Source organism: Cariama cristata, unplaced genomic scaffold, assembly GCF_000690535.1.
Source record: "Cariama cristata isolate BGI_N322 unplaced genomic scaffold, ASM69053v1 scaffold33684, whole genome shotgun sequence".
Classification (NCBI taxonomy): Eukaryota; Metazoa; Chordata; class Aves; order Cariamiformes; family Cariamidae; genus Cariama; species Cariama cristata.
Window position 1 is genome coordinate 1 of NW_009615218.1, and position 10,600 is coordinate 10,600.

The following is a 10,600-nucleotide window of genomic DNA, read 5'->3' on the forward strand; positions in this document are numbered from 1 at the left end:
GTCCCGCCCGCCCCCTGAGGTCTGAGGAGAAGGCGACGGCGGCCGCCCGGAGCATATACCCGGTGTGTCCCCCGGGCACTGGGATGGCGAGGGAGCAGAGCCTGGCCGATCGGGGAGCTCGGCAGCCTGTGTCCCTCATCCCCTGGTCCGTCTGCCGCAGGGACGGGGACAGGTTGGACTCGGCGTCGCTGAAAAGAGCTGCGGGACGGACTCTGGCCAGGGCGAGGGAGAAGGCGGGAGAACTTGCAGTCGCTCAGCTTCCAGAGAGACTCGAGCTGACCATGCCTGACTTGTGAAAACGTAAATCATCCTGAAAGTAAGTGGAGAAAGGGGAGAAGTGATCTCTGGGGGCCTGTTTATTGGAAGGGAGAAGGAAAGATGAATTTTTTTGTTTCTCATATACGAGTAACTTGCAGTTGTAGAACGTGGAACAACTTCTTTGTGAGAGAAAGAAGGTTGTTTTTAAAATATATGTTTATCTCGTTCTCGGTAGGATGCTTAGTTGGATAGCTATTGGCACTTGGTGAGCCACCTTTATTTACTGGATTTTTCCCTGTAGCGCAATGTCCCTGTTGTTTACTCGTTCCAAGTCAATAGTTGCAGTGAAGAAGGATAAAAGACACATGGCTGAGGTAAATGCTTCTCCGCTTAAACATTTTGTCACTGCAAAGAAGAAAATCAATGGTATCTTTGAACAGTTGGCTGCATACATCAATGAGAGCTCCTCGTTCCTGGAAGGTAAGCTGAATTCTTCAACTACAAGTGTGTAATGGCACTTAGCCCACATGCAATTGCCCCAAACACCCATGAAAAAGCCCTCATTCAGTTAAATGGCACTGCTAGACTTGTGCTTATTTGTACGTGCATGTCTGTTTATATATCACTATTTATAAGAAGACAGAAAATTACTTTATTGAATTTGAGTGGAGTTCAGGGTTCGTATTTTAAAGCTGACAAATTCACATGTTAGGAAACTAAGCTACTTAGTGAGCTATACTTGCTGTTTATGTTTTTTGGGAGTTTTTTAATAAACTGTACAAGACCCTTTAGGTTTTTTGCCTGTAATCCTTTCAATATTCTGGCCTAGATTTGTCATTGCTAGTGATATGTAGCATATGCCAATAATTGGCTTTAACAGCTTACAACACAGACAGAAGACTTTTTTTAAAGGTTGTTGGAGTGTTTGAAGTGTTGGCTGTGTCCTGTTTAAGGCAGTCCGAAGAATGAGAGTCATTATTAGATATGCAAAAGAGACCACTGATAAATGCTGATGCAAATTGCCTCAGGGTGTAGTTGCATGTGTCAAGATTACCCACACGGTGTTTGGGACACAGATAAACATTAGTTAAGTGTGTTACATCATGAAGAGGTTTTTCACCCAGTAGTGAGACAGGTGACTTCTGTAATTCAGAGACATGATGTATTTTGATTTTAGAAACACACAAGAATATAGAGCTTGATCCTGTCACCACAGAAGAGCAGGTACTGGAAGTCAAAGGCTACCTGTCAAAAGTCAGTGGCATTAGTGAAGTGCTGGCAAGACGACACATGAAAGTTGCTTTTTTTGGAAGGTGAGTCACGTGCTTGTGTCGCCTACGCTCCCCACTCAGTAAAGCAACTGGCATCTTTAGGACTGTAGCCAGTTAAAAATATTTATAGAAACATTAGCGCTCCAACTTTTGCTTGTAATGTGCGTGTCCCTGGTACTAGTCCTCTTGTAAATCGGAAACAAATATTATAGCACATAATTCTTTGATTTGGAAGAATTCTTAAAATAAGAAAATAGAAAACTCTTTTTTTAAGTTGCCTATGGCACCTGAATTGTTAATGCTTCTGATACTGCTTGGGTTTAGAGAACTTGCTTTCTGTAATATCAAAATGAGTATACCTGAATGTCAGAAGCCTAGCTATACCATTCTTTAATCTGACTTCAGGACAAGCAATGGGAAAAGCACTGTGATAAATGCCATGCTATGGGACAAAGTCCTTCCTTCAGGAATTGGACACACCACTAATTGTTTCCTGCGTGTAGAAGGAACAGATGGACATGAAGCTTTCTTGCTTACCGAAGGCTCAGAGGAAAAGAAGAGTGTTAAGGTACAATTTCCTTAAGCATAAGGTAGAAGAGAAGAGCACTTCAGAAGTGCCAGAAAAGGGAAGGAACAAGAAAATTAAAGCAATATGAATAAATTTCACAGTTAAGGATTTTAATCATTAAAGGAGTAGAGATGAAGAACAAGTTTTTGTTACATGTAGGAAGGGAGGAATGGAGCAAGTTACAGGGTGGAAATTTTTCGTTTTATGACAAAGATGATAATGTTTTATTTGTTAGTAAGAGCAGGGAACCAAAATGATGACTCAAGAAGTTTGGAGCTCTGTATTCCTGACAGACTTCTGACAATTCCTCGGTAGCCTTTGTTGGCAGTATTCCTCATAAACTCTCACTAGGTGGTTGATTTTGACTAGGAGATTCAAGCAAGTTTTATGTGGAAAACCTCCCAGGGAGAAAGTGATTTGGAGTTGGGTTTTATGTTAAACTGTGAACAGCCTTGAAGGGGAGATAATTGTGTTAATGGGTCTTAGCATACAGGAAATATTACGGATTATCCATCTTTTTAATAGACAGTAAACCAGCTGGCTCATGCCCTTCATCAAGATGAACTTCTGAATGCTGGTAGCCTAGTCAGTGTAATGTGGCCCAATTCCAAATGTCCTCTCTTAAAGGATGACCTGGTGCTGATGGACAGGTGAGAAATACCTTTCTTTCCTTTCCTTCTTATCACAGATTAATTGCAGAAATGTATTCAAATACAAATTTAACAAACGTCAAGGAAATTGACCCTGTTCTAATCTGTGTCAGTGACTAAAGTCCTTTGCTGTAGTTAGCAGTCAGAGTTTCTCTTGATTGTTACTTCCTTTTAGTCTGTACTCTGTGTCACCTCAGGATAGTGTAGCTCAGACATGGGAAATTAATGCTCTGAAAAGCTGAAACACATTTCTTATTAACTTTTTAAATTCTATTTTTGCTGTTTCCACAGCATAATAATGTCTCTTCTCTTTTTACTGCTAGCCCTGGCATTGATGTAACCACAGAGCTGGACAGTTGGATTGACAAATTCTGTCTAGACGCCGATGTATTTGTCCTGGTTGCAAATTCTGAATCAACATTGATGCAAACTGTATGTTCAAGTCCGCTTGTTCACTGAATTTGGCTAAAAGTTAAAAAATTTTGACATATTAATCTTAAGAGGTTTTGTTCTGTTTTGCTTAGGAGAAACAGTTCTTTCACAAGGTGAATGAACGTCTGTCTCGACCCAATATATTTATTTTAAATAACCGCTGGGATGCATCTGCCTCTGAACCGGAATACATGGAAGAGGTTTGTGACGTGTTTAAATTCCTTCTCTTTGCATGGATATTATAGAGTTCATTTTGACTCTGGTCCTTGCAGGTAGAATCATTGTGTTGTATGTGATTGTTTTACAGTTTGGATTTTTATTACCATAGCGTGGAGACTAGAGGGAGTATAGACTAGTGGTCAGGACATGAGTATTGAAATTTCTGAGCTGGAAATCAAGAGTTTCACAGGGGCCTTTTGAAGTTAGATCACTTGGATAACCTCTGGAAGATTCCATAAAACAGCAATTTTTTTTTTCTTATTCTTTTGTATTGGTAGCTTAGACCAGCAGAGGGCATCTGGGTGCCTGATCTAACCTTTAAGAGATGGAGCGTAAAGTGGATTTAACTGCATGTGGGATTTATCCTCTTTATCCCTCAGGTGCGTCGACAGCATATGGAGCGGTGTACCAGTTTCCTGGTAGATGAGCTGGGTGTGGTGGATCGAGCCCAGGCAGGGGATCGAATTTTCTTTGTGTCAGCAAAAGAAGTGCTGAATGCCAGGATTCAGAGGGCTCAGGGGATGCCAGAAGGAGGTGAGGGAAGCTAACAGAAACTTTCCATCTTCTTATAGGGAAGAAAATAGAGAATATCTTGTTCCAAAAATGGATAAAATTGGGATGGGTCAGATTATTAATAGAGCCATCAAAACCAGAGGTGACTTAGCAGCACTTTTGCATTGAATTCAAGGTAAAGCAGGAGTATTTCTTGATGTCCAGCGTCTGATTGCTTTCTCAAAACTTAAGTGGTTGTTTTATACTTTCCTTCTCTCAGGTGGGGCATTGGCAGATGGATTTCAAGTAAGAATGTTTGAGTTTCAGAACTTTGAGAGAAGATTTGAGGTGAGTGTTATGTGTACTAACCTTCTGTTTAGATTTTATTCCTGAAAGGCTGGGGACTAGAGTTTATAAATGTGGAGTGGGACCACGTTTTGGAAATAGATTATATGGGAAGGAGAAGTTGTAAATTGTGTTAGTACGCATCTGTCTGCTACTAATCTTGGGCTGCCTTTTGTATACAGGAATGTATCTCACAGTCGGCAGTAAAAACAAAATTTGAGCAGCATACGGTGAGAGCAAAGCAGATTGCGGAAGATGTTCGTCTCATCATGGATTCTGTGCATATTGCTGCCCAGGAACAGCGGTGAGGAGAGCTGATGCTTGGTGCTTGCATAACTGAAGCTTGTATTCTGGGAGAAATTTAAGGGAACATGAGTGTTTAAAATGCAAAGCAAAATACAGCGTGTTTGGGAGTGGGAAGGACACGTACCAGTCGTCTTGCTTCTAGTGAGTTGTGGAAGTATTGGGAGAAGAACCTCTTTTTTGTCATGTGTATGTAATATATTGTAGATACTGACGCATTTTTGTTCTTGGGCAGGAGAATCTGTCTTGTTTCTGGAATTCAAATTCATAGATCAAAAATGCATTTATCTGGCTTTTTGATGGGCACTTTTTTTTTCCCAGAGTTTACTGTCTGGAAATGCGAGAGGAACGACAGGAACGTTTAGGTTTTATTGACAAACAGCTGGAACTCCTTACTCAAGACTACAAGCGGAAAATAAAACAGATCACAGAAGAAGTGGAGAGGCAGGTAAGGAGGAGTAGCTGCAGAAAAACAGATTGTCTGAAACAGCTACCAGCATGGTGGGAAAAACGCAAAGTCCTGACAAAGGTTTGAAGTACTAGAAATGTGGGAGTTACAGATGGGAAGAGAAGAAATGCTTTTAGAAGAAACACTTGGGGGAAACTTTCAGAGAGACTCATATAAGATGCTTTAAATAAACAATGAGACTTTGATTAATGTTTGAATTATTATTTCTACTATATTTTAGTCTTAAATGCTTCCTAAAATATTAAAATGTTTCAGATAAGTTTCCTTATTATTTCAGTCTAGAATAATGTCAGTCTTCTTACTATCAATAATAATGTGCCATTTTTACTATTATGAATATATAGAAAAGGCCTATTCATTTTTCGCAAGTCTTATATTGCCTCAGTCTTTTTCTGTCTGTGGTGTTACACAGAGCATCAGTGTACATACTTCTCAGCCATCTACTTTGTTTGCAAGTCACCAATACTGCATTTTGCAGTTGGCACACAATGGCTGCATGGCGCTGCACAACTGTAGTGCCTGATGCTCAGTAGCGCTTACTAAGAAATGCATGTCTTCAGTGGTGGCTTTCCATCTCTCCCTAGGACAGACTATGTAGAAACTCTGTCCTGTGCTGTTTCTGTAGGTGTCAAATGCAATGGCAGAAGAAATCAGACGGCTTTCAGTGTTGGTAGATGAATACCAAGCAGACTTCCATCCATCTCAAGTAGTTCTTAAAGTTTACAAGAGTGTAAGTGATGTTTGCTTCTTGTGGGTTGCTTAAGCAATTCAAAGAGGCCTTTTTTGCTCTGAGTCAGTAACTATGCCAGCTCACTGAGATGCTTAACATTCTTCATTCTTCCAACTAGGATGTGAGCTAAGCTTTTCATATTGTGAAAAATCTTTTGTTAGAAAGTCTCTTGCATTTGGATAGCTTCTGTAAAAAAATGAACTTCTTATTAAAAAAAAAAATTTAAAAATTGTGGGTTTTTTTTATACTTTCAGTGATAAGTTGATATATATATGATGTATCACATTGTAGAGATCAAACAGAACTTTTCCTACACTATGGAGTACATGTGAGATTTTTCTACTTGCTTTGTCCTCTCCTTCACTGAAGAATGGGATTAATGTTATTAATGAAGTTAGTGTTGGAACAGTGGGCAGACAGAATGTGAATATGTTGTGCTGGGATCGGTTTTTTAACTGGCAAGCTCTAGCACCTGCAGCCTACATCTTACTTTATTTTAAGCTTAATAACCCTTTCTTTGTTTGTCAGGAGCTGCACAAACACATTGAGGAAGGCCTGGGCCGTAACATGTCAGATCGTTGTTCCAATGCAATCACAGCTTCCCTGCAGACAATGCAGCAAGAAATGATAGGTAAGGCAATAGTTCCCTTTCTCTTTCCTTTAACTGTACTGCAAAATAACCAGGCAGATATTCTGGGTTTCTCTTTAATCTGATGGCTGATGTGCAGCTGGCATTGTCTTAGTTTCCATCTTGATTAGTAATGCTGTTGCACAAAGGACTACTTACTCCTGCTTTTTCCACTCTGTATCTGAACTTGTGCAGTGATTTGCTAATGAATATACACAATCAACTTAATCCTCACGACAGAGAGGAACTGTGGCTTGGGAAACCTGAGAGATTCTCAGACCAAGATCCTAATGAAATGTGAATGACTTGTAACTAGGTGCTTGTCTGAATATAAGCTTTAATGGGAGTATGGTGCCTAAACACTTTTAGACCTGGCCTTCAGATTCTGTTTTCCAAGCTATTGCTAAGCTGTAAACTTCATCAGCTACCTGTAAGGATTTAGGAGGGTCCATGGAAAGATTTCCTTCTGAGTTGATCTGAAGAGCTAAGAACCAAATAGTGATTCATGATGAATCCCTTGCTTTGCAACATGCTTGGCTTTAGTAAATTTAAGGTACTAAGAAAAATAACTGCGGAGGATGGAACAACTTATAACCACCCTGATTACAGAATACAAGTCCAGTTAATTCTTGTGAACTCAATAGCCATTTTTTGAATGTTTTTATTTTCTGTCTGTGCAGATGGTTTAAAACCCCTTCTCCCAGTCTCTTTGCGGGGCCAGATAGACATGTTAATTCCCCGACAATGCTTCATGCTCAGCTATGATCTGAACTGTGACAAGCTTTGTGCCGACTTCCAAGAGGACATAGAATTCCATTTCTCTCTTGGATGGACGATGTTGGTGAACAGATTTTTGGGACCAAAGAATGGCCGTCGGGCCTTAATGGGCTATAATGACCAGGTAAGATACCTCGTTGAGTGATCAGGGTAGATGTGGTATTCATCATTTCAGTGGCTGCTGAAGTCTTTTTGGTGGGAAGGACAGTGGCTTGCCTTCTCTTATTCTGTACTTTGTTTTTGTTTTGTTTTGTCACTGCTTTTCTAATTAGGTTCAGCGCCCTTTAACACCAGCAAATCCCAGTCTGCCTCCTTTGCCTCAGGGCTCTATGACCCAGGAAGAGCTCATGGTGTCGATGGTGACTGGACTGGCCTCATTAACTTCCCGAACTTCCATGGGAATCATCGTGGTTGGTGGTGTGGTGCGTTGGCAATCTGAGCAGCATTTGTATAAATAAAGTTGGAGCACTGACTTGAAAAGTGCTTGCACTGCTGAATCCCGTAGATATTTGCTATTCACAGATAATGAAATATTTTTCCTTTGAACTTCCATTTGAGTATAAATATTGAGCTTATTTTGCATAATAGTCAGGCTTGGAGCCAGGGTTGTGAAGATAACCCTTTGAAGTATCTTACAAAAACATTAAGTAGTCTCTGATTCTTTTGTGACAATAAAAGAAAACTCGGTATATTTCTTTTCCCATTTACAGAGGAATTGGGACAGAAATACTGACCAAGAGCCTCTGATCATGTGTATCTTCTTTCCTGGAAGGGGAGGAGAGCACTCAATTTTAGATACTATGCCTAATTTATTTCAGAGAAAATCAGCACTTCTTGGTTTTCTGTCTCTTGAAAATAGTGAGCGTTTTGAATCTCGAATCTCCCTGAACTGTGGAGGCATAAGAGATCTAACTCAAGTTGCATGGTAGCTCCTGTTGCAGGAAGAATCTAAGGGTCTGTAGTGCAAGTTCCATACCTACATGCTATTCTACTGTCACAGTGTCTAGGGGTGGATGATATCGTAAAGGGGAGATGATTGCTTAAAAATGTCTTTTACTTCAGAAACGGGGATTGTGTGAACCAAAGTTCGTTTGCACTTGCAGATGTAATTTAAATGTGCTGGAAAGGTTAACCCATACAGAACCCCAATAGTTCAGGTTAGGTATTTTTATTTTGTAGACTGGACATCCGTAGTGAGCTGTCTGACCAATGAAACCACTTGGAAGTCAGGGTTATCTATCTGGCTCATTTCCTGTGCCTAGAATATAAGTGCAATGCTCCCTGCACCATTGTTAGGAGTTAGCATCATTCCTAGATGATGCTTGTGTCATTTGTTTTTCCTTGTGCTTTTTTTAGGTCTGGAAAGCTGTGGGTTGGAGACTGATTGCTCTCTCTTTTGGCCTTTATGGGCTCCTTTATGTATATGAGCGCCTCACCTGGACCACAAAAGCAAAAGAGCGAGCTTTCAAACGGCAGTTTGTGGAGTATGCTGGTGAGAAATTGCAGCTCATCGTCAGTTATACGGGTTCTAATTGCAGCCACCAAGTCCAACAGTGAGTTGCTTATATTCAGCTAAAACCTTACCTAAATTCTGGTTGAGTTTTTTAAAAATCATATTCCTTTTATGACATTTATATGATATGATAGTCTGCATATTGAATTCCAGATTTAAAAGTGTGTAATGATACATGCGTTTTAAAAGAATATTGCATTTTTTGATTCACTGATGCAGTATTTGGATGCTGTTAAGCATTGGTCTTAATGTACTTCCATCTCTCAAATCAAGTTGCTCTGATGCTCTGACATATCCTTGTGCAGAAGTGGAAAGATGAACATCAGATTCAGTATCATCATCGCTGTACATCAAAGGGATTTATTCCTTGAATTTTCTGCTTGGTCTTGCTTTTTGTTGTATCCAACTATTCTCCTTGTTTCTTAGAGAGCTTGCTGGAACGTTTGCTCATTTGTGTCAGCAAGTGGATGTCACACGGGAGAATCTTGAGCAGGAAATTTCTGTCATGAATAAAAAAATTGAAGTTCTGGATTCACTACAGAGCAAAGCAAAACTGCTCAGGTAAGATTTTATTATTCCATATACACAGATATTTGCACACAAACAACTCGTGTTTTTCATGTGATTGCCCCAGGATATTCAGATTAGGGTGTATCTTTGAGTGCAGTCTTTCTTCTGTCATAGCGTTTGATGTGCAGACATCAGCATCTTTCAACCAATTCATGTTCCCTTTCACTGTGTACTTTCCCATGTACTGTCAACAATCATTTAAATCATCTGTCTCACAAAACACCTTTTCCTTCTTGTTTTTGATTTGTTGTCAATTACAGTTTCTTTCCATTTATCAAAACATAACAGTCCTCTACTCCTACAAACTCCTTTAGGCTATTATGAAATTATGCAAAAAGTCTCGCCCTCGCCTTTGTACACAGTTTTCTGATGTTTTTCTTCATCCTGCAAAGGCTGTCAGGAAGAATTTTTCAGATATTCCTTATCTCCACAATAAGATCAATGTGAAGTTGTGACCCAGATCTCGGTTTGAAGGTCAAAGCCTAGGGACTGTTAGCAGGCAAGTGTTCCTGACCTGAGGAAGGGCAAGGAATGGTAGCAGCGTTTTGGAATGGACCTCTGGCACTCCTGTCTGTGCCTTGCTATTCACTTGTTTTAGTCATGCTTCTTTCAGATTGGCTTTGAAGAGCTATTTTACTCACCTAATGGAGACTTTCTGTCCTTGCAGGAATAAAGCAGGTTGGCTTGACAGTGAACTCAACATGTTCACACATCAGTATCTGCAGCAAAGCAGATAGTATGGGAAGAAGAGAAAAACAACACTGTTTCCCTTCAATGGTCTCTTAATTACTGCAGAGCGTGCTGGGTGATGGAATTCCCTAAAGGGAATGAGAGAAAGCCTGCTGCTATGTTTCCAGTCGCTGTGTGAACAATAGGATTCTGCTTCCCCGTTTTGTGTCCCACCTCTAAACACTAGCTGTTTATAACTCTTCTTTTTCCTTCTTGTGAGACCAGGCTACTTCAGAAGGAGTATGTGCTTCATACCTTTACAGGGGGCTTTTTAAAGTAAAATCAAGTACAGTAACAAATTTAAAACAAACAAACAAATGTTTATCAGGTTAAAAGTTATTCTGACAGGTCTTTATGGAGTCATTCATTTTACTACATGAAGACGGAACTTTTGGCTTCGAAGCCCCAAATGTATGTATGTGTGATGAGCAGCTGTTTGTCTAAACACAGATCCCATGCACACAGACGTAATGATGGTTTCACAATGCATTTATAGCCCATGCAGACCTATCTCCTAGATTAATCTTCCATTATTATAGAACATGACAGAGAATCACTGTGTCCCTTCAAAGAAAGGTTTATTACTGTCAGAATGTTTAAACCTGTGAACAAAACCCTGTTCTCTTCCAGAGCAAGAGAGACTAAG

The 10,600-nt window shown here is 40.1% G+C and overlaps 1 protein-coding gene across 2 annotated transcripts; it reads left to right on the top strand.

Moving 5' to 3' along the window:
- The first annotated feature begins 563 nt into the window (after nucleotides 1–563).
- On the top strand, nucleotides 564–10,236 carry MFN2 (mitofusin 2). Of its 2 annotated transcripts, none has more exons than XM_009699732.1 (17): nucleotides 564–738; nucleotides 1,436–1,571; nucleotides 1,935–2,097; nucleotides 2,623–2,747; nucleotides 3,071–3,179; nucleotides 3,272–3,379; nucleotides 3,779–3,932; nucleotides 4,171–4,238; nucleotides 4,418–4,539; nucleotides 4,860–4,986; nucleotides 5,633–5,737; nucleotides 6,266–6,368; nucleotides 7,046–7,266; nucleotides 7,415–7,564; nucleotides 8,499–8,695; nucleotides 9,082–9,216; nucleotides 9,893–10,236. In XM_009699732.1, exons 1-17 carry the CDS (start codon nucleotides 564–566, stop codon nucleotides 9,960–9,962), a joined length of 2,268 nt encoding a protein of 755 aa, XP_009698034.1. In that variant the 3' UTR covers nucleotides 9,963–10,236. The 2 variants fall into 2 exon arrangements, with proteins under 2 accessions (XP_009698034.1, XP_009698035.1); XM_009699733.1 differs by having other exon boundaries at nucleotides 624–738; nucleotides 7,046–7,278.
- Nucleotides 10,237–10,600: the final 364 nt, after the last annotated feature.

What these genes read in the sequence shown, in the direction of transcription:
- MFN2 (XM_009699732.1), top strand. Translation starts at nt 564, where the DNA reads ATGTCCCTGTTGTTTACTCGTTCCAAGTCAATAGTTGCAGTGAAGAAG. An exon ending in ATTGCTGCCCAGGAACAGCG is followed by an intron (nt 4,540 to 4,859) that starts GTGAGGAGAGCT and finishes TTTTTTTCCCAG; the next exon opens with AGTTTACTGTCTGGAAATGC. An exon ending in TGCAGCCACCAAGTCCAACA is followed by an intron (nt 8,696 to 9,081) that starts GTGAGTTGCTTA and finishes CTTGTTTCTTAG; the next exon opens with AGAGCTTGCTGGAACGTTTG.